This window comes from Anthonomus grandis, chromosome 10 (assembly GCF_022605725.1).
Source record: "Anthonomus grandis grandis chromosome 10, icAntGran1.3, whole genome shotgun sequence".
NCBI classification, from domain to species: Eukaryota; Metazoa; Arthropoda; class Insecta; order Coleoptera; family Curculionidae; genus Anthonomus; species Anthonomus grandis.
Window position 1 is genome coordinate 25,879,336 of NC_065555.1, and position 25,011 is coordinate 25,904,346.

The 25,011-nt window shown below is 32.2% G+C and overlaps 2 protein-coding genes across 2 annotated transcripts in view; one reads left to right on the forward strand and one right to left on the reverse strand.

Moving 5' to 3' along the window:
- The window catches only part of LOC126741664 (voltage-dependent calcium channel type A subunit alpha-1), a 771,245-nt gene that overhangs the window by 251,636 nt on the left and 494,598 nt on the right, over positions 1–25,011 (forward strand). The gene's annotated exons all lie outside the window — the stretch shown is intronic.
- On the reverse strand, positions 283–23,528 carry LOC126741672 (uncharacterized). Its single transcript, XM_050448211.1, has 3 exons — positions 23,093–23,528; positions 5,544–5,733; positions 283–805 (listed from the first exon to the last, which is right to left on the reverse strand). Exons 1-3 carry the CDS (start codon positions 23,246–23,248, stop codon positions 561–563), a joined length of 591 nt encoding a protein of 196 aa, XP_050304168.1. The 5' UTR covers positions 23,249–23,528; the 3' UTR covers positions 283–560.

Genomic DNA, 25,011 nt, shown 5'->3' on the forward strand with positions numbered 1-25,011 from the left:
ATAAAATAGTATATATCATACGAATAAATCAAAACATATAAGCGCGGTTTATACGAACATAAATGTAATAGTGATATTTCTAGTACTCGATATAAGATTGCGTACTAAAATATGAGATGCTTTGGTACCCAATTATATTGTAGATGCTAGGGAGAATTGAGATACATATGAGATCGGAAAATTTGCATCTGAGTTAAAGTAATTTCTTGTTTAACTAAAGATTTCTATTATAAAAACAAATCGTCCGCCCAGCAGGTAAGTTGGATAAAACTAAATTTAAACTTAATAGCAAATGTTATTGTTTTATTTGAATTTTAACAAAATAGTTACAATCAAATCTTAAAATGATGTATATATTTTATTACAATACATTTAGATGCAAAAAGCTATATTACTTACTATAACTAAAAGATCATTATTAAATTTCTAAAATGAGAGCTAAGATTTATAAGCAGAGTATCTAAAAAAAATGCACTACTTATTTTGCTTATAGTATCTATCAGAGCTATTCTTCATAAAAATATTTGCACACAAATATTAATAAATATTTTTTGGTTCTTTTAAAGTTCGCCTTTCATCTCTTGTTGAGCGAATAATTTTTGTAAATCCTTTTCAATGCTGCTCGGCGAGGTCGTTGGAGCATATCTATCCACTACTTGTCCGTGCTGATCGATCAGGAACTTAGTAAAGTTCCATTTAATGCCATCAACCAAAAATCCTCCCTGCTGCGATTTTAAGTATTTCCATAAAGGGTGGGCGTTTTCACCATTTACTTGGATTTTTGAGAATAAATCGAACTGGACTCCTAAAAATAGAGTAAATGTAAAGTAAAAATGTCCGGTCATTCATGAGGTTATATTTGTAAAAGCAGTGGGAGGGAGAGCGCTACATACGATGGAAAATATTGCGTTGTATAGCGGAAATGTGGTGGAAATTTGAAAATTGCATTTGCATGTGCAAAAATAGCATAAACAGCAAACGGACCAAAAATTAGATTTTTCAAATAAAGGTTTGTACTAAATTTTACTGCCTAAAATGTTTTATACACGTTCTTCAAAAAACTAAAAATATAATTATAACAATTAAGCAAACTACTATTATTTTATAAAATATATAATATTGCAACGATCTTAACCGCCGCGAATACACCAGCTGTTTTCCGTCATTCTAAAAAACCACTCAGTAGCGCAAATGGAAGGCACACCGCGCGACATCTCTAGGAACCTGTGAAAGGTTAGCGAATCTTCTGGAACAATGGTCTAGCTCAGTGTTACTCAAACTTTTTTCGTGACGGAACCCTTTTAAAAAACTAAATTTTTAACAGAACCCTAAACTCTAAACTAAAAGCAAAAGCACTTATATGTGAATTATTTATTAATAATCATACAAAAAAAGATAGATACAGTAAGTAGTAAGTTAATAAGCAAATGATAACACTAAGTTCATTTAATGCGAGGCATGTAATTGTTTTTTATTTCTCATTAACTGGGTAATGTCAGGCTTGATAGAAAAAAGTTGAATTCTCATGTCTGGTTCGGCATCCAGTCTATTGCGGTATTTTGTTTTTGTAGCTGTATATGCTGAAAATCCCGTTTCAAACAAAAACGTTGTTGGGACCGGCAAAAGAACATTCAAAGCTTCTGTGGTAAGTTGTGGATTTTCATCACGAACCCTGCACCAAAAATCATTTAGTGAAATTGTTTTGAACAATGATTCCATGCTTGTATCCGATGTCATTTCTAGAAATGATTCATAGATCTGATTTGACATATTTTCAGGCTTCTGCAATTTAGATGAAAAAGAGTTTTGAATCCATGAGTTTATTTTCAGTTTTGTATTCTGTTCTTCAGGAAAGTAAGATTCAAAAGTCCCTTGCAGATCATTGAGATATTGCACCAATTCAACAAATATTTCCTTTTGAACTATTTCTGTATCACTAAGACTATGGTGACTAAGGAACTTACTTAGCAATGAAAAACTTTCGATTTCTCTCTTACCAAAACAAGTAATCCAAAAATCTAATTTTCTTTTAAAGGCAGTTATTTTGTTTTTAGCTTTGAAAACTGTTGTCTGTTTTCCTTGTAGTGACAGGTTTAATTCGTTAAGTTTTCCAAACATGTCTGCTAAAAATGCTAATTTAAATAACTAGCTTTTATCGGACAAACGGTATTTTAAATTAAAAGGATAAGAAAATCTTCTAATTCTGTTCTTAGTTCAAAAAGCCTTGTCAAAGTTTTACCCCGAGACAACCTAACCTCGCTACCATAATCTTCACATAATATTGAGAACAATCGGGATTGTAGTGGACGTGACTTGACAAAATTAATTATTTTTACTGACTCAACAAGAACCAATTTTAGATTTGGTGGCATTTTCTTAACCGCGAGTGATTGTCTATGCAGGATGCAGTGGCTGGAACTACAATTTGGCGCTTTCATTTTTATTCGTGATATTGCTCCTGTTATTCTACCTGTAATTACCTTGGCTCCATCGGTACAAATATCAATGCAATAATTCCAATCGAGTTGGTTTTCCTCAAAAAATATGTTAATGGTGTTAAAAATTTCTTCTCCGGTTGTGTTAGTAGGCAGCGATGAGCACATAAGCAAGTCTTCTTCGAGTGAATGTTTATATGGATATCGCACAATTACAAGCAAGATGGTCAGTCAGCAACATCAGTCAACCCATCCATTTGCAAGACGAATTTGTTATTTTGAAGCCGTGAAACCAGTTCTTGTTTTATGTTTGCTGCGATATCTCCAATTTAGCGCGTAACTGTATAGTTCGAAAGCGGCACTGTAGAAAGATGCTTTACAGATTTTTCGTCGAGCATACATTTTGTTATGTCTACCACACATGGTTTTATTAGCTTTATAGCGATAGTGTGCATTCTCCTGCTTGGGCAATGCGGTAACTAACCAAATACGATGCTTTCATGGCCTTTTCATTCACAGTCTAAGTCGCATATATCATAGTTTTTTGGCTTCCTAATAACTGTTCTTCTTTACGTAGAAAAAATTCTCTACTTTTATTTTTGAAGTCATGGGATGTACAGTTTCTAAATGTCGGCGCATCTTAGCAGGTACCATTGGAAACCTGGACTGGAGTGGACTATTAGGAAGGAGTTTGCTCCACAACACACAAAGAGGTGAGCCGTTGGAATCAACAAATCTGAGATTAATGTATGATTCGTCATGCTTTTCACCTTCAGTGTGTCATTAGATGTTTTACTACTTGATGCCGTCATATTACCTTGATTTGAATTTGACGCATCATCCAAGCGAACCACATTTTTTGCAACACCTTTAAGCCAGCGCTCCATTCTTCTTTAACACTAATTTGATTTGGTCAATTTTATGACAAATAGTATCTCTTGACGCACGAAATAGAAAATTTTACAACTACTACGAACAACAACAAGACAAGCGAACATAAAATACTGAGCGCGGTGTGAGTAAATTTGGCGGTACGTTGCTTGATTAGTAAAATTCTCCGCGCCAAACAATCCTCCTTTATATTATACCAGCAACCATCGAATCATCTCGAATTCCTCAGACACTTCGGAGAGCCAGACGATTTTCTCCGAAGTACGCGTCGACGCACGAGCACGAGAAACAGCGCGACGAACTGACCACTTACCATCCACAGGTAATTGAACTCTGTAACTGCAAACATTGTTGGACTTCAACTAAAGGAATAACATATTGAATATGAATTATAGTAGGAAGTTATTTTTTATTGTTTGGACATATATTTCATTAGTCCATTACGTACAATCTCTTGGACAGCCGTCAAGTTAAGGCGCATAGGGCATACAAACAAAGTGATCCAGTTAAACACTTTATGTTTTCTTTTACTTGCTTAGTTTACATTTTGTGAAGCTGGATAATTAGTAGAAGCAAGTTATGCTTTACTACGCGTAGTAAAATGGTTTTTGCCTTAAAGAGTCATCAAGAGTCAGCTGAAGTTATAAACAAATTCGTTTCCAGAAAGACAATTTGCAAGAGAGCATAGAAGACTGGAAAAAGGTATTTTAATCTGACGAGTAAAGGATCAATTGTATTGGAAGTGTTGAGAAAAAAATAATTTTTACGAATGGCGTCCATAAGGGATTTATCTAAATATTATTTAATAAAAGAAAAGTACACCACTGCATTTTTCTAAAATAAAGTTTAGAGTTAAATTTAATTTTAAGCAAATCTGTATTCTCGAGTTTTTTTTATATTATTTGCTATAATTATTATTTAATACACGTTAAGGCATTTCCTGTTTTTTCTAGATTTCTTTTTGTATGATATTCTATTATTACACAATAAGATATAAACGTGTATGAAAAGTAAATCGTATCCTACACAGTGGCATATGATATCGGAGTCCTTTTATCACTAATTTGAGGTGTAGTGATCGAGTGTAAAGACTAGGTATATAATCCCTTGTCAACTTTTTTAAATGCCGAAATTTTCTCCCTTCTGTAAAGAGAATCGTATATGATACAGTGTATGATATCATATATGATACGTATATTCTACAGTTTAATAAATATACCTTGACCATATACGGTTGATAAATATACCAATACTTTTAATTTAAAAACTGTATTTTCAACCTAGATAATGAAAAGTTGTCGAAAACTAAAAACAAACTGAGACTTATCTTAAAACAACTGAATTTTCACTTATTTGCTATAAAAAATGGCACAACTACTGTCGAGAAATAAAATAGGGCGTTACTAAACCAGGTAACAAGGGACGACTAAAACAGGTTTTAGTCGAAAACCTTAAGGTTAGGTGAGAAAAAAATTGTAGATACAAAAACTATAGATTTTTTTACACATAATTTTCTTAAAACTATTTTTTCTCGCGTAATTATTTTCTGCAAAAAAACCGATTTGCATTAACCTTACCCTTACCCCCCACCCACCCCACATACCTTACCAGTAAGAAATTGTTTTCAAAAATCATTGTTTTCCAAAACAATACGCATGAATAACAGCTGGTTTCGTCGTTAGTATCTAATCTAATAAAACAGTTTGTTTGTTTAATAAATATTTACTACAAAAACAGTGCTATTAAATATGGATGATAAATGGTGATTCTTCAAAAGATTTTCTTACTGGGCAAATGTTTGGGGTGGGTGGGGGGTAAGAGTTGTGTTGATGAAAAACAATATTTAATTTAATAACACTGTTCATTTAAATTTTATATATAAATATTAAATATAAAAATAGCATTCTTAGATTGAATAATATGGACGAAAAACAGTGATTTAATTTCAGGTTTAAAACCTAGATATGTAGATCGCGTGTCAATTCTTATAAATGCCTAAATTTTCTCCTTTTTATAAACAGAATCATATATGATATACGTATAATCTACAGTTTAATAAATAAATGCAAATGGTTGTATATTAAACACCCCTTTTAATTGGTTTGAGGCCTGATGATGCTCTGCTTATACAGGGCGAAACACGTGTAGCCAATAAAATTTGCTTATGAGACCGTGAAGTTCTACTGTTTTCTTAAGGATTATTCAAATTTGTTCTACCTTTAGATTTTGCAAATTTCAAAATATCTTCATTAGTTCCTGGCTCTTGACCTCCAAATTCGTTACTTGGAAATCCAAGAATTCGTAATCCGCGGCCTGCATATTTTTCAAAGAGTTGGTTCAGTTCTTCGTAATTTGAATTTGTCAATCCGCACTCGGAAGCTACGTTGACAATTATGCAAACATGACCCTAAAAAATATAAAAATCGTTAGAAAGTTTTCCTGTGTTTATTTTGTTTAATTTAGCATTTTAATTGTAACCATGTCATAATGTCAAATGTATAGATGTTCCACGTAAAGTTCACTCACACACTCTACTTATTTAGATTTTTTTTTTAAAAATGTGAAATTAGCAAATATATATACTTTTAAATGCAAATAATAATTTAAAAAATAGACGTAGAATATTAATAAATGACAGAAACCAGTTGTCGAAAAGAAAAATACATTTAAAATTAGATCAACTTATACAAAGGTTTAATGCAGCGTTTCTATTCTTTTATTTTTCGTCATTTTATAGGCACCCAAAAAGTCTTGTAAATTTAAAACATCTATGCAGCCTTTATCTCTTGTCATGTGTATACATCTATGAGAAAATAATGGGTGTCCCAATAAGAGCGCACGTTTTAATTGGTAAATAAAAGTCATAATTTATTTTAAACTGAGTGTTATTTATATTTTAAACGCAATTAAACGTGAAAAATAATATCTGGCAAATGGCCGCCACGACTTTCGTGACAGACTCTTATTCGTTTTGAGAAATTTTCAATTACATTTTCACATAATTGCGGCCCAATTTCGCTAATAATACGTCTAATTTCGTTTTTCAACTGTGGAATTGTTGGGTTATTAGCGTATACGAGGGATTTTAAAAAACCCCAAAAAAAAAGTCACAAGGCGTTAAATCGCATGATCTTGCGGGCCAGTTCTGGTCTTCATTCCGTGAAATGACACGACCGGGAAACTTTCTTTGTAACAATTGAATTGCTTCACGTGTAGTGTGACATATCGCACCATCCTGTTGGTACCACATACCGCCCGTATCCATACCATCCAATTGAGGCCATAAAAACTCAGTGAGCATATTACGATAGCGTTTGCTGTTCACGGTACCTGCATTTTCAGCCTCGTCCTCTAAGAAATACGGTCCAATTACTCCACCTGTCCAAATCCGCACCAAACAGTGACTCTTAATGGATGCATTTTCTTCTCATGAATGACTCTAGGATTTTCTTCGCCCCAAATTCGGCAATTTTGTTTATTAACAAAGCCATTAAGGTGAAAGTGTGCCTCATTGGTAAACAAAATTTTTTTCGAAAAATCGACATCCATTTGTTGTTTTTGCAATACCCAAGAAGAAAATGTACGGCGCGTCGCATGGTCTACTGGCTTTAATTCTTGGGTCAATTGAATCTTATAGGCATGTAAATGAAGATCTTTTGTTAGAATTCGGTGGGTAGTGCTCTTCAAAATGTGCAACTGCTGTGCACGATGACGGATAGATGTTCCCGGATTCTCGCCAACACTTCGCCAACACTTGTCACGCACTGCGGCAATATTTTCAACAGAACGGCTAGTACGGTGACGCACTGGTGTTTTTACATCCACGACAGAACCATTTTGTTCAAATTTATCAATTAGTCTTTGGACAGTCGTGTGATTTGGTGCATCGTGTCGACCAAAAATGCCCCGCAATTTTCGAACTGTTTCCGCAAAACATTCTCCATATTTAGTGTGTTAATAATAATTCGTTGTTCGACCGTATATCGTTCCATGGCTACTAATGCAAACTGTTTACATTATTCTTTTCAGTTTTTTTTACATATTGCGATAAAAAAAGAATGCTGCGCAATTCAAAACGTGCGTTCCTATTGGGTGTCCTATATAAGAAGTAGAAATTTTTTTCGAGCAATAAACTGGTTAAACTATAAGTTTTACAGAAAAATGTATGAAATAAAAAAATAACAATTAAATTCTTGACAATTTACTAATCAGAAATGAAGCTGTACTTTTACTACCAGTAGTAATTTTTTCCCAAATTTAGAACTTTTTAACTTTGTTCCCCTTGGCTGTATAACTGCGCTCCTTAGAGGTAAATTATAGAGAATGTAATCATCTTCATTTTGTTTTATACATTTTCTTTACGACCTATAGTTTGGCCAATAAATCAAATTTAGATTTCCCCAATAAACGACCAGAAGAGAAAGCGATACACATTTTCGTTCTTAAACCTTCCTCGTAAACGACGGCTGACGAAAAACAAAGGCCGCATGGATTTTTGAACTATTAATCATTATAAGAAATCTTTAACTTTGCTGATTTATATCTTCTTATATTATAACGAGTAATATAAAATAAGTTATACAACTATACAGTTTAATCAGAATTGCATTTCAATCATGTCAAATTTCATAATAATCAGTAATATAGGTTCTATTATTTTTCATTCTATTTTCCAACACAGCGCAGATCAAAATAAGGAAATTATAATAATACTTAATTAAAACCTGATACAAATTTAACAATGAATCATCACTGAAGAACACTTAGCACTTCTGCACAATTTTAGAGTCTGCAAAATATCCTGAATTTGATAAAGATCTAGAATGAGATTATTACTATTATTGGTGCCACAGACAGCCTTAGTAAATATATTTTATCTAAATAAATATTATGAAGTAAAAAAAGTGTCCAAGATTACTAACAATCAATGTCAATGCTAAAAGTCAATGTATAAAATACAACATGTATTTGCATACCTGACTAAATAGTTAAAAACATCAAATTGTAGTCAAATTTTTAGGATAAGTTAACATGAGTACAAATAATTCGTTTTACACCTTTTTTTTTACAACATACGTTATTTTTTAATAATTTTTGGGGTAATTAATAATTTTTATATATTCTAATTTCTATATATAAATAATTTCTATAGCACCTTGGTTTCGTATGTAAAAAACATTGTAAGGGTGATCTTCTCGAAGAAAATTCATTCTTATCAGACTTAATCAGCAACATTGACATTTAGTATGGTATTTAACTCAAGAATTAACAGAAAAGATAATGAGGATCACACAGACAAATTCTACTACTGATGCCTTATAATTAGTAGATAGCTAGACGGTCTACCACAGGTACACAACTGAGACATAAAAATTGAGTTAATAATATTAATAATGAAGAGTTAGAAAAAACTCATGCGTGGATATTAATCAAAGAGATATTGGTTGTAACCCCAATATAAACCTTAACTGAGATGTAAGCCAAAACTACTCTAAAATATCTATGATGAAGACTGTGATAAAAATAAAACAGACCTAGTTAAGGAGTAAACCTGTGTATATCCGAGGGCTCAATTATCTGCAATACGCCACGCGTGATATTTAATGAAGTTGATAAAGTTTCAGATAAAAAACTTTTAGTTATATACTATTTATAGCACCGACATCAAAATGTCCATATATACATCAAAATGGTCTAGAGGACAAAACTATTAAAAGGCAATTATTCTAAATTTGACAATTTATTCAGAAATCATTAAAATTAACCAAATCTAGATGTTGTGTCCCGTTTCAAATGGTCAAACATACTAGAATATATACAGGAACCATAAAGAAGTAGTTTAAAATCGCCGTTTGACGCCGTTTCCAAAATACAGGTATGAAAATTAATAAACAAAATCGATTTTTTATCATCTGTATTAAAAACGCTTTTAGTGATTTGAATGAGATTCTTAGGTTTTAAATAATAGATGGTGATTTTGATTCGACCTGCAGGGACGGACTTCCAGCACATGTATGTAATTTTTTTATAAAAAAAAAGACATGCCATTGTTTTTTTGAAAAAAAAAAGTTTTTTTTTAAATATTTTATTAATTTTTGATAAAACACATCCCTTGCATTTTTGAGCTCCGACGCACCGTTTTCGTGCAAAAAAATTAAATCCATACAAGGATCCTTCAAAACTTTTTTGTCACAATGAAAAGTTTAATATCATTACAATGAAAAATAAATAATTTAACTAAACAATAGACTATTTAAATAAAAAAAAATAAAAAGCAACTTAAAAAGAATAAATTAGGCAAAAAAATTTTAAACAATAAACAATTCAAACCAAATGCTCCGAGTGTCCTGTATGCATTTTCACACATTTTCTGCTCCTGTTGACCCAAGATGCCAAAGTCCTCTGGATCGTTTCTCAGGAAATCCGCAGCCACCACAACTGTAGCAACTAGACAACTCCACAACTTCTCTGTTTGTGACAGGTGTTGCGTAGATAAGCTGTTCCATGGCGCCCCAGACAAAAAAGTCTAAGAGGTGTCAGATCAGGTGACCTTGCTGGCTAAGGGACTGGACCACCTCTACCAGTCGCCCTGTTGTTGTAGGTCTGGGGCTGTATTTTTGAAATCATGCGAGAATCTTCGAATGCGAACAAAGTCGAGCGGCAAAATTCGCACACTAATTAAAAATTGCATTTTTGAAGAGCATTCGAAGTTTCATTCACGTCGAAGATTTTTCAGCTAAAACTGCAAAAGCCTTGTCGATAAAAGTAGCGGACAGAATGGATTGAAAGAGTTCACGTGCATAACCAGATATATCCTCTTTCAGAAAAATTTCAGGAAACACGAAAAACACTCTGTGTATTTATATTTAAAAATAGTAATATTTTAAAAAAAATAGCTTTAATTAAGCAAAAATATATATTTATTTCTCTTTTAACAAACTGAATCAGGTTCATTAATTTGACAAAAGTAATAAAAGGAAAATTATATATGAATTGCATTTTCTTCATGCAGGCAATCGCGCTCATTTTCTTCTTGGGTTTCAAAATTTACCGAAGTATCCACATTGGCTCCGGCGTTGTTACTATGTAATAGGTTTTTGTACCACAAAAAATCTTCCCTGTTTCGCCAATCATCCCCAAAATGCTCCTTTATTTTTTTATATACCTTTTCAGTTCTTTAACATTATACATTTGCCAGTCAAGGTCTCGTGTTTTTACCAAACTCACTTCCGAGTATATTTCAACGTATTTTTCTTTTGTTGTAATGACTGGATGTCTTATGAACTTAAAACACTAAAAGAACACTTTTATTTGACTGGCCTTACAAGAATTAAAAGCGCGTAGAATCACAACTTAATGTCCAAATAACAACTACTAGAATAGATAATAAAAAGTGCAATAGAATACGGATAACTTGTTTATTTGAATATATCCGCTTTTGTTATCAAAATTTGGATATATCCGGTTTTGCTCCAAATGTCGAAGTTTACTTAACGTTTTAAATGGGATTTATTCGGTTTTGCTTCCAAATAAATATATGAACCTATAGAAATGACGAAAATGACCAAAAACCGTCAAAAAACGATTTTTGTTGAAAAGTGGATATATCCGGTTTTGCACCCAAACTCCTCAGATTACACAGTCTCCCTGGAGCACATAAAGAGCACATCAACTCCATCGTAATAGGCTGGCTTAATCTATATAATTTCATAAATTGAGCATTTGAATACATTTCAAATGGGTCAAGAAATGAAGAGTACATCCTATTCCTTCTATCTACCACAGTTCAGTCTCTTCCAGTGCATCGACGACGTTTCTTTGCACAAAATTGTTAAATATTGCCATTCGATTATAGTTGTTTGTTTTTAATAAACAACCAAAAAACAGTACGAAAATACTTAACGAACATACACAATTAAAAAAAAAACAAAGCTAGTTTAAAATCAAAACAAGACAAGTGGCAGAATCAAATTGAAAATCGCACACGAACTTTGAAACTCGAATGATTTCAAAATCCACTCGAGACACTGCATGCGAAAAAGTTCGCATACGATGCGGTGGAAAATACGAATATCAATTTTTCGTGCGAAATCCTCTAATTTTAATCTTCCATTAGGCCCGGCAAAACATCTCGCAAAAATACTAAGTAACTATTACCGTCAAGGTAATTGGGCAGAATGTATCGCTCAATTAAGAATACCGGCCCAAACATTTTGTCATGTGAAATTTATGCTGATACCCTCTGCGTTTTTGCGTGGGGGGTTTTGGTCGCTCCACTCGTGGTTATTGCGAAGATTAATTGACCCCTCGCGCGAAAATCCTTTTTGTCACTTGTAGAGATTGTAGAGATTAAACCTGGAAAATGAGCGTTTTGTTCTGTTTGACGGAGAAACCATTCCCAGAACCTAAGACGACAAGGAGCGTCTCCAGGGACAAGATGCCGCACCTTTTGCAGTTTAAACGGATGAAGATTATGGCTTTGCAGTACTCGAAGCACGGTGTTTTTGGCACAACCAACTACTTACGTTGATTCTAACTTACGAGTGCTATTATTGGGCTCAATTTGAATACGTGCCATAATTTTCTCTTCTATATCAACCGAGCGCCGCCTTGCAACTATTCGATCAATCTGTAAAGCCATCGAATTTTAAAATATTAATTATACAAAAACGCGACAGGGAAAAAAACAGAGTTTTACCAGTTTGGGCAATTCACGATCTGAAAAACGGTGCCTGTACAATCGCTGTGCCAACGAAGCATTTCCTCGCGCTTCTCCATATAAAAGATGTATATCTGCAAGCTCAGTCAATATAAAGCAGTTAGTTTTTACCAGTTTTCTTTTAACATAATTAGAGACAATTAATTAATAATTAATTAATTAGCTTAATTACTACTAAATTAGTGATAATAATAAAAGTGACTTTTGTTTGATTACTGTTACTAATTTTTTTCTTGTTCATGTTATCGCCCCGACAACATTATTTGCAATTGGGTATAGTATCTCGATCTTCTGCAAAAATTGACGTCCAATCCGATCTTCTAAAAAAGTGACTCCCATACCGTAAAAATACGATAGTAGGTATGCACCGACACTAAACATAACAAAAACATGTACACACTTTGTTGTAATTATTATTATAATTATTATGTTATTATATAATTAATTGGAGGATCCTGTTCGAGTAGTTGATTCATTATTTTTAAATGCAGTTAATGAAAACGAAGTAATCATACGAATAAATAAATACGTCTTAAGAATGATAGTTCTCCTAAAATTGATAATTTTACATCTAGACTTATTAAGAAGGCACATTAATCTTTAACTCGTCCCCTGATTCACATTATTAACCTAACTTTTGCCACAGGTAAAGTACCTGAACAATTTAAAGTTTCAGTTGTTTTGCCTATTTTTAAATCCGGAGACAAGGCAAATATCAGCAATTATCGACCTATTGGCGTAATAAATAATTTTCCAAAAATCTTTGAAACGTGCCTTAAAGACAGATTATTGACATATTTAAAGAAAAAAATTTTAATATCCAAACACCAATATGGTTTTCTTAGTGGATCTAGTACCACAGATCCTCTATCAACTTACTAAACAAATAGCTTTTTGTTCAAAATTACACTACAATAGCAAGATTTAATAGAACTAATTTATCTCATGGGGGCACTATGATTATGTCTATAAACAACGATTTTTCACCGGTAACTAAGTTTGATAACTTTTTATCAGAAAAAGTATTTGAATTTTCCATAGTTTACCATAATACATACGACCTTTATATTATTTGTGTATATAGAACACCTGACGCTGACTTACAGACTTTCCTTCAAAAACTACTAAGCTTGCTAGAATCCTTGCCCTTAAAAGGTAAATTAATTTTGTGTGGCGACCTTAATATTGATTTTTCCAGTAAATGTGCTGCTCAAGAATCTCTTCACTCTATTTTCGTCTTAATGGATATAGTAATGCATAATAACTTTCCTACCAGAATAACTAGAAATAGTTCTAGTACCATCGACTATGTCGTGTCATCTTTTGCTCCTGAATTCGTAGATTGTACGGTTTTTAATTCCGGATTTTCTGATCATGAAGCTGCATTAACTAAATTTTCCATAAATTCTAAAGGCAAAAACACGTTACGTAAATTAGGCCGTGTTTTTGGGAAAAATAATTTCTTACAATTCAAGAACTTTTGCCAAACGGCTGATTGGGATTTTCTTTCTGACTATATAGATAGTGAATTTTCTAGTTTTATAAAGTCTTTATCAAGTATTGCAGATAAGTCGTTTCCTCTTAGACCTATCAAAATTAAATATCATAAGCCATGGACCACTAAAGTCTTAGTTGTGTCTGCAAAAAAAATGCGCTCATTATCACACCTGAAAAAATTTACAGACAGCGTATTTTTTCATAACTATGTCAAGCTTTATAGAAAAATGTACCATAAGACTATAAAAGCTGCAAAAGATATTTATTATAATAAAAGGATGATCGAATCAAGTAATGTTGCCAAAGAAACATGGTCTATTGTAAATGAATTAAGAAATAAGACTTCATCTAGCACTATCCCTACTTCACCTGAGAATCTTAATCACTACTGTGTTAATGTAGCTAAAAATTTAATGGCTACCATAATATCTTCTCACGATCCTCGTTCATATCTCCCAAATGAAAATTTACACACCTTCTTTTTTACCCCCATTGTAACAACAGAGCTTCAAACTACAATAAATGAAATAAAAAACAAATCATCATCTGGTACAGATGGGCTCACTCTCAAAATGTTTTTTAATCTGCCAAATTGCACCTTAATCCATCTAACAAACTTAATTAACAAGTCATTCCAAAATTGAGTCTTTCCTACCTGCCTAAAGACTGCAATAATTATTCCTTTGCATAAGGGAGGAGATAAACAACAAGCTTCAAACTATCGCCCAATCGAACTCCTTCCCACTTTATCAAAGATCATTGAACGATTGGTTAAAAAAAGGCTCTTATCGTTTCTGTTTAAATATAAAATTCTTACTACTCACCAATTTGGATTCTTGAGTAACAAGTGCACAAATGATGCTATGTTTTCTCTCTTTAATAGTGTTTACACCAGTATAAATAATAATCATTCAACAGCAACAATTTTTTGTGATTTCTCCGAGGCTTTTGATTGTGTAAACCATAACATCTTAATTGACAAATTGAATCACTATGGGTTCAGAGGAACGCCCCTTGAGTGGTTTAAATCGTATCTCAGTTACAGAAATCAGGTTGATACGACGAAGTCTTCTTGCAAACCAATAGAATGTGGGGTACCTCAAGGTTCAGTCCTGGGCCCTATTTTGTTTCTGATCTTTATAAATGACATGGCCAATCTTAACATCAGTGGCAAAATCTGTCTTTTTGCTGACGATACTAGCTTTACATGGAGCAATCCGGATGTTAGGGCACTACATGCTACTATTTCTAATGACTTAATTACCATTAAATCGTGGTGCGATTCTAATCTTCTGTGCCTAAATGTCTCAAAAACTAAAGTCTTATCATATAAAACTACTATTCAACCCTTCGTACTTAACAACACCAGTTTGGACGTCGTTGAATCTGTGAAGTTCTTGGGACTTAATGTTGACTACTCCCTAAAATGGGACTTGCATATTGATGCCTTATATAAAAACTTAAGTTCAGCATGTTTTGCCTTAAGATCAGTTTCCAGGGAATTAAGTTTTCAAACATCAAAAACAGTTTATTATGCCCTTTTTGAGTCACATCTACGTTACGCCCTTCCATTCTGGGGCACATGCGGTGTGTTTCAATTTGAGCGCATCTTTAAACTCCAAAAGAGAGCAGTTCGGTATCTGCTTGGACTTAATAGCAGAGCTTACTGTCAAGAAGTCTTTAAAAAATATAAGATACTTACTCTTCCCTCTTTATTCATATTGGAATCTATTTGCTTAGTGCGCAAACATAAGTCAGAAATGCCAAGTAGGCCGTCTCACAATTATTCACTTCGCAACGCAGTGCATGATCTTTATCTGCAAACCCCTCGGTCCGAGTTAGTAAAAAGCTCTATTCTATACAGAGCCAAAAAGATGCATGATCAAATTAAATCAATTACTTCTTTTCCTCAATATCATATTGCTTTGAAGGCGTACTTTCTGGAAAAAGCCTTGTACGCAGTGGAGGATTTTTTTCTAGGATAACTTTTTGGGTATCATACACACACTGGCTCTTTTTATATCTTAAAATAGAGAATATAATTATTAGTTTTTTTTTAGTAAATAAATTGCACTTTCATTCTGTATTTAATTAATTTACTGTTATTGGCTATTGTGTTTATTTTTATTGACATTTTATACATCATGATGTATATTGACCAGGTACATTGTTTTTGTACAGTTTTGCATGTATTTATTTTGTTTGTATATTTATTTTAATTTTTTTTTATTTTTGTGTGTTTTGTTTTGTTTTGTTTTTGCATGTTTTTTTTATTAGCTTTGTCTACAAAATTTTGTAATTTTTTTGACAATAAAGCATATGATTGATTGATTACAAATTCAGTAGACAATAATAAAAAGTGTATTGGGGTATTGATACCGTGCCCCATAACCGGCTTCTTGATATATTGTCCAGGTGCGGCATGAAATGCACGGTCTTAAATTTATTGAGAAACTATTTAACAAGTAGACAAAAATTTTTAAAAATAGAAAATATTTTGAGTGATCCCCTGAAAGTAAAGATTGGAAGATTTTCTTCAAGGGACCGTACTGGGCCCATTACTCTTCATTTTGTATATTAATTCACTAACAGATCTAAAAATTGTGAACGGATTTGTAATATCTTATGCCGATAACACAGCAATCATTTTTTCAGATAACACTTGGGATAAAGTAAGGAGAAGCACAATAATGGGCATTCGTAAAATAAAAATATGGTTAGACACATTTAAGCTCTCACTCAACGTATCTAAAACAAATTATATTGCATTTTCTTTAACTGAAGCAAACCGCGCAACATTCCATTCTTTAGATGTAGGTTACGATACTCAACATGAAGATGTAATTAAAGAGGTCTCTTTTACTAAATATTTGGGTGTTATTGGGAGCGAACATATTTTAAATCTAACTAAGAATATTCTAAAGCTATTACGAACATTTTATATCTTAAGGCAAATTTTATGCACAAAATTATTAATATACGTATATAAATCTTTGGTGGAGTCACTAATCAAATATGGTATTATTGTAGTATATGGGAGGTCTGTATCACAGCTCTTTAAATTCCTTAAACGTAGGGCTGAACTATATTTTGAAAGTTGGGTTTGAAAAAAATAAGCTCTACTCAACAAATCTGTTATACTCCAGCGACATTTTTGATGTTCGATAAATCTATATATTAGAGGTATGCTGCTTTATTAAAAAAAATAACGAAAAAAATTACTATGTAATGCATTCTTATAATACCAGAAATTGCGTAAACAAACACTTAGTTACTCAAACAATTCACACAAATTTGAACAAGGGATCTTTAAACTATCTTGCACTAACAATTTTTAATTTAATTCCAAACAACATCAAGATTGTTTATAGGTTCAAAACATTTAGAAAATTATGTAAAAACTTTATTTTCGAAAATAGAACAGAACTTAAAGATGATGTGTATTCATTTGTATGTTTTGTTATTGTGGCTCTTTATTTTTGTAATGGTTAGGATATACTTAAAAAAAATTTTTTTTTTCGTAAAAACAGTTAGGAGCACATGCAGATTCGGTTATCTAGGTGCATAACTTAGTATGTCTATGTTATGCATTATATTTATGTATGTGGATATATGAAGTAAATAAATAAATAAATAAATAAATAATAATTATTATTTATTTTATGGAAATTACCATGAAAAACTGGCTAAAATTGTCGGTGCAAGTCAGTCCCTGCACAAGTCAATTCATCTGCAATTTCTCAAAAAGTTGCCTCACTACCTATCATTTAAAACCTGAAAAAAATCATTTAAAGCGTTTTTAATACAGAGAAAAAAAAACGTTTTTTTGAAAAATTTCAACACTCTGTATTTAGGAAATGAGGCACTTACAACCATCGATGTCCTATATCAAACTACTTTTTTATGGTTCCTGTATATACTGTCGCATTTTGACCATTTGAAAACGGACATCCTGTATCGCTATTTGGCAATGATTTTACATGTCAACACAAAACATTTGGTTATTATTCTAAGGTACAAATAACAATAATAACAACTTGCGTATTTGTCTCTTGAAAGTGGTTTTCTTTGTTTTTCACAATTACAAGTAATAAACTTAAAAATCTAAAATTAATACAAATATATATACAAGCATTTAAGATGTACTTAACTGTACATTTTTTTGAAGATCTAATCGAGTTTTTCCCGGGAATTTGACTAATTCAGTTACTAATAATTCAATTTTAAAAAACTTAAAGCTATAAAACTTATGAAAAGGGATATAAAATTCAGAAAATATAAAATGCTGAGTCATAAAAAATGTCGAGCAAAAGAGTGAAAAGTGACAAGATTGAGAGGTATGACTGCCAATTACGTCAATGTCAATATCAGATGTTAATACCAATCCTCGTGTCGGTGGCGCCGCCTTTTCTAGCTATTGGAACTACTAACTATCAAGTGTCATAAGGTGACCGAAAAGTGCTATGATTTGACGTCTCTCTTATTTTACGTTCTCAAAACTCAATACTCAATACTCAAATATTTATTTCCATAGACTCATACAAATAAGTATCGGATAATCAAAAAATAAAACTATGAGACCTAAATTAAAAAAAAAAGAATATAAGAAAACTACAGTTTTTAACAAACAAGCAAATACGAATTATGGGAGTAAGGATGAGACGCTGCAATTTAAATATTCTGTTACCGTATAAAATGAATTTTTAATTAAAATTGTTTTCACTGAAACTTGTGTGTCAATACTCAAATATTTATTTCCATAGACTCATACAAATAAGTATCGGATAATCAAAAAATAAAACTATGAGACCTAAATTAAAAAAAAAAGAATATAAGAAAACTACAGTTTTTAACAAACAAGCAAATACGAATTATGGGAGTAAGGATGAGACGCTGCAATTTAAATATTCTGTTACCGTATAAAATGAATTTTTAATTAAAATTGTTTTCAATGAAATTATTAACCTTCTCAATTTTTTTTATTTCAATGGGAAGATTATTGTATAATTTCATTGGTAAAACTACTGGACTGCTTGTCACTTTGGTTAATTTATGTTTGGGTAAATCCAAATTTAAGTTAAACCTGAGTTTACAATGGGTACCTTTAGACAAAGAATAGTCAGACAGGTTACGCTTTATATGCATGACCGAGTTGCAAATAAATAGGCAAGGAAATGGTATAATTTTCAAGTCTGGAAAGAGTGTTCTACAAGAAAATGTATAAGGCTTAAATAAAATAGTTCTAATTATTTTTTTCTGGGCCGTAAGAACTTCACCACTTCTAGAACAGTTACCCCAACACATTATGCCATATGACAAACATGACTGGATATAACCATAGTAATCAAGAAGTATCAGGCCAATATCGAATTTATTATCTAACTGCCAGATCACATAGGCGTAAATTGATAATTTCTTTACAACCATATATACATGATAAGACCAACTAAGATGTTCATCGATTAATATTCCTAAGTACTTGACAACCTTATTTTGTTCTATGGTTTTGTTATGTATTTTAACAAGCAAGCTTTTATTCAAATTGGTAAATTCATTTATTATTATATATATTATATATATTCATTCAATTATGGGCAAGACCACTCATACCACAGTCGTTAAATTTGTCCAACATTAGGTTAATATTTATTACATCAAACGCCCTTTTTAAATCAAAAAATAGGCTTACACATTTATTGTTTAATTCCAAATTAGACAAAACATATGAATATAGGGACAAAATTACATCTTGTGTAGAGCGACCCGTCCTGAAACCAAACTGGTATTTACTAAAAAAATTTTCTTTGAGTAGAAAAAACTCCAAACGTTTAGAGAAACACTTTTCAAAAACTTTCGAAAACACCGATAAGAGTGAAATTCCTCGATAATTAGATATCAAATGCTTATCACCTTCTTGAATATGAATAGGGACAACAAGAGAGTTCTTTAGAGCCGATGGAAATGACCCTTCCTGAAATGACAGATTAACAAGATATGTACTCGGTGTCACCAAAAATTCAAGGACGTGTTTAATAAGAGAGCAGGGAATTCCATCATCACCAGCCGAGTGTTTTTTAGTGACAGATAAGAGAATTTCACGTATTTCACTTTCATCATATGAACATAAAAATAATGAATTTAAAATTATTTTATTATTTAATGTTTTTGGCGATTTATTTGTTAAGGCTAAATTCCTATCATTTACAATTTTGTTTACAAACTCAATAAAAAAATGGTTAAAAAGTTCCTGCATATCCCTAAAATTAGAACCGTTTTCGTTAAATATTCTGGAATATTCCGAATTGTTGGTATTATTCTTAATCACTTGCCATGCTGTCTTCGAGATATTATTAGATTTAGCAAAAAGTTCATTATAATAGGTACGTTTGGTTATTTTGGTTTTTTTTAATCTATATAAAGAGTTTGTCCTGACTGACTGACTCATCATCGCAGAGCCCAAACTACAATAGCTAAAAACGTGAAATTTTGCAAACGGGTTCCTTTTATAATGTAGGCACCGGATAAGAACGGATTTTTTCGAAATTCCACCGATAAGGGTTGTTAGCGATATGATAAAATATCGCATAGCGGCATAAAACTGATTAATAAATACGATTGAAAAAGTGCCTCTGTATTATTTATATTTTGGTAGACATAACAACAAGGCGGATCCATGCGAGACTGATACCCGAGAGGTGACTCGACTTAGTCTTACCGCTCGCTCTGCATCTAACGAATCATTTTTAAGATTATTTGTGTCTTGGTTTTATAATAATTATATTATATTAATCGCGCCCCTTGACCTCAAGAAAAACGGCGTGGCAATTGTGGGTTGCATGTACTATCAATGAGGCGAGGCTTCGGATTTTATTTTTATTTTATTTTTGTGTATTGTAGGTTCCATTTACTATTATTGGAGGCTTTCTTCGACTTTTCTTTTATTTTCACGCGAGCAATACCGCGGGCATTCAGCTAGTTTATTATATTTCTTTAAAATATTTTCATTATGTATTGTGTGTTATATTTATAGCTCCTAAACAAATCTTTTAAAAATTGACCTTCATTAATAAAATCTTCTGTCATCCACGGCCTGCAGGTGATTGGACTTTTAGGATAGCATCTTCCAGAGGAAAGGAATCATATACAGCAAACTGAAAAGTGTTCAAAAAATCTGTGAAACTCAGAATCTAAGGAGGATCCGTTACAAAAAATTGAATTACACATTAACAAATTAAATATATAATAACACTTTGTATTTGACACCATAGAATAAAACTTTTTAATATTATATTTCCGTGTAAAGAACCTTGTTTCATAAAAAGATGATATATTAATAGGTAGGAAGGGCACTGAAATAAGCTGCATGAAGTGATCAGAAATATCACCGTGTACAACGCAAACGCGAAAGTCATCGTTATTAACAGATGTAAATATATTGTCAATAGCAGATTTCAATTGATTTTCTATAATTCTTGTATGTTCAATAATAGTTTTATGCAACCCAAAACTCGAGAAAACATTTAAAATTTTCAAGGAATTTTTACATGACGAATCTTCAAAATGTCAACTCGCCACATTTAATAGCCAAAGTGGTAGGCTTAATAACTTCATTTAATAATCCCTTCAAAATATTTACATAATTATCAATACTCTCGAGGGTGATGGATATATACAACCAATAAGATATTTCTGATTATTAATTTTTAAATTACTTATTTTTAAATTAGACGTAAATTCAATAGTCTTTTCTACACAATCTTAGGAAACTTCACATTCATTAAAACTGAGATCCTAGCGGATATAAATTGCAACGCCCCCACCTCTCATATCAAAGCGTGAAAAGTAAGAGCAGAGAAAAACAAACCACCGAGAAGGGACAAAGCCGGGACCGATTTTTCTTACGCATGTGCGAGCTTATTTGGTATACCTGTCTTATTGCCGGTCCCCTGCCAGCCGTCGGTTAGTCCGGTAATATCAGAGAAAAACAAACCACCATGTGGTGGTTTTTTTTGGTGGTTTAGGTGATTTGTTTTTCTCTGGTTATAGGACCGACCATATTCCCACAGAAAATGCCTTTCGGTATGTTTGTGGCTACATTATGAAAAGAGCACTTGAAGTTCATATTAACTGTGATACTTGCACCAATTTCGGCAAAATGTGTGATGAAATGGATATAAATAGATTATTTCTTCATTTTAAGGCTTATAATTCCAATATATGTAATTTTGGTGGCTCTCCTTCAGAAGAGTTTATTTCATAATATATATTTAAATTAAAGGAAATATTCAATTGTAATTTTGAGAAAATGTGCATAAACCAGGGAATATCTAACAATTTATTTAACATAATGAAAACTATTAATTATGAACACCCTTGTGCACATTTTCCAAGAACCTTTATCTTAAAATTATTTATAAGGTTGAAAATATTTTACACCATTAAATATAATAATAGGGTCTTAAAAACAAATAAAGATAAAAATGTTCGAAAACTAAAAATTTTGCGGAATGTATAAATGTACCTAGGTTTAATTTAATTATTGCCAATGTATTTTTGTGTTTCATTTTATAATGAGCCAATATTATTTCCTCAAAAAATGAAAGTTTGTTTAGAAGATTTTTTGTTTTTCATTATTTATCCTAAATGGTAATTTTTATAGTTGGCACTATACCGGGTGACACATGAAAAAGGGAACACGCAATAACTTTTTTATTTTTCAAGATAAACAAATGAAATTTGGTATGTTAATAGAATGGTTATAAAGGCATATTTTGACGTATTCAATTGCTTTTGATCACTTCCGGTTGAACCGGAAATGACAAGAACTTTCTTATTTTAAATGGGACACCCAGTATATTTTTTCATACATTTGTTTATCTTGAAAAATAAAAAAGTTGTTGCGTGTTCCCTTTTTCCTATGTCACACGGTATAGTTTAGGTACACCTATAACTTAACTATACCAACAGTAAATTAATGTAATAGTTTTCATTTCAAATTCCCAATAAAATTTTTAATTTATTAATTGTCGTATTTCTCTCCGTGTACGGAACTATTAAATTGCCAAAACGATTTTTCTCCGTTACTTTATATGTCATTTAAGCCCGCTCAAGGGCACCAAAATTGGACCCCAGAAAATCAACGGTAAATGCGGGTTTTGTCGCTTCTCGGTGGTTTGTTTTTCTCTGGTAAGAGGCTAAAAAATAACCTTCAATATCACTTCATTCATCACTGTTCGTTCTGTTTCGGTCTCTTTGCATAGAGTTCTAATTTAATTTCTTTGGCACTGCAAACCCCTATATTTTACCAGGAGTCCTTTTTTAATAATATTTATTTACTTTACAACCGGTTTCCTGTGGATTTAACAAAATTATGAACGGGCATATTTAAACATAAATACAAGAGATATTTAGTGCAGTAGGATGTGTCTATTGCGATCGTTGCATTCATTGAAAGTGTATTGGGTATATTCTATATTTTTTTTGTTATTTGACACGAATGATATATTATAACAAAAACCCATAAGGAAAGGAATAAACTATAAATACCAACCTTATATTTTTCCAAAGACACGTCATTTCCATAAATATCTTTGGCACTAAAGTCGTATATAGACTTCGCGTTTTTAATATCATTAGAACCAGTTACCCCTAAAAGCGCGTATTGCAGCAGTGCAGCGGCAACCGCGCAAACACGTGTAGTAAACATCGATAACTCTCCTTATAGATAATTAAATTACTCGACAACCAACACGAAACTAATCCGAAAGATGACACAACGTAAACTGAAGTCCAATTTGTCCACTTCGGATTGCACAAACAAGATAACAGCCTTAAAAACAATTAAAATAATAACAATAATTTATAATTATTAAGTGATTTATTTTTGTCGGCGAAAACAAATTTAATGTGGGACAGTGAACTTAAGCCGGTTGCCGTAACAACGATGCCCGGCCTACGCAGGCCTGATGTGAGTGCGCCGGCATTTTAACATTTGCCGGCATCATCACATCGCCACGGAGAATTTTATGGGGAAAATTAAAATTAGATAGCGCGGATGCCATATTATCACTATTATTATTATCGCGCTATAAAATAACCAATGTGATATTTTTAGGTTATCATTCATAGTCTCCGATTAGGAATTTTACAATATACAGGGTATTCATTAAGAATGAGCAATCTCTGAACTGGAGATACTATACACCAAAATATAGCGGTTGAGCTTAATATGTCTTATGTCTACAAATGTTGCAGGTTTACGAGATACAGGGTATTTAAAATTGGAATTTTAATTTGAAATTTCTTAATAATTTTGTGATTTTAAGCTTGAGAATTGGAGACTTTATGTGTTTTGACATGAAAATTACGAAATTTATGGTGAATTGAGCATTATTTATACAGGGCGTTAGTTACACCCTGTTACTTAGGTAAATTACAACATATCTTTTTTCTCTTATCAGTTATGGCTAAAACGATTAGAACATGTAAAAGGCAGTTCAATTTTGAATAAAAGAGGTACTCTTGTTTATTTCATTCAACTCTATCAGTTTTTAAGTTATTTGCATTTTAAACATTCAGCGTAAAGAATCCTAAAGCGAGGTTCTCACGAGGCGAGTTAGTTGATCAAATTTTAATTGATCAAGAAAAATCGCAAGCGATTTGCGTTCTCATGGTTGAAACAGAAATCGCTTCATACGGCAGTTGCTTTCAAATGGCGCCGAGGAAAATTGTGCAATCGTGTATTCGTGAGATTAAAAAAGTTTTAGTTGACGAATTGAGAATTATTTTGAAGTAAGAAATATTCAAAAAAAGACGTAAATGTTGGGTGAGAGTGAGAATCTTGGATCTTAAGAAGAGAGCAATTAGGAGCATTGCAGTCAGTTCTGAAAGAGCTAGCAATCGAGAACAAGGCTGAGTACAGGAACCATCTGCGTATGAACGAGGCTATGTTTAATGAACTTCTTGCTAGAATCCGGCCATACATTTCAAAACAGGATACCAACATGCGAGAAGCCATTCCAGCAGAAGTTAAATTACAAATCACTCTAAGATATTTAGCAACAGGAGATTCGTACTCCAGCCTTGCCTACCTCTACAGAGTTCCAAAAAATACAATTTCTAATTTTATGAAAAATGTTTTAGAAGAAATATACAGGGCCTTGGAAGAGTTTATCAAGGTAAGCAATAAAAAAAAATTATTTACCATAATATTTGAGGCTATGAGTGCAAAAACGGACTAACCCCAATATTATTAAGTGCTAAAAAATAGGTTTAAAAAAATACGAAAATGAGAGTGCGCAAAACCCTTTTAAAAAGACATTTTTGTAGATCGGATTAATTGAATGTTCTTGAGTGTTACTTATATTTGCGGAATTTATTTTAAATTTTTGGATATGGCTAATATTCGATTTTTTTATGTGGGTTAGTCCACTCTGCATTTAAAATTGATTGGGTTTTTTAATGGGTTAC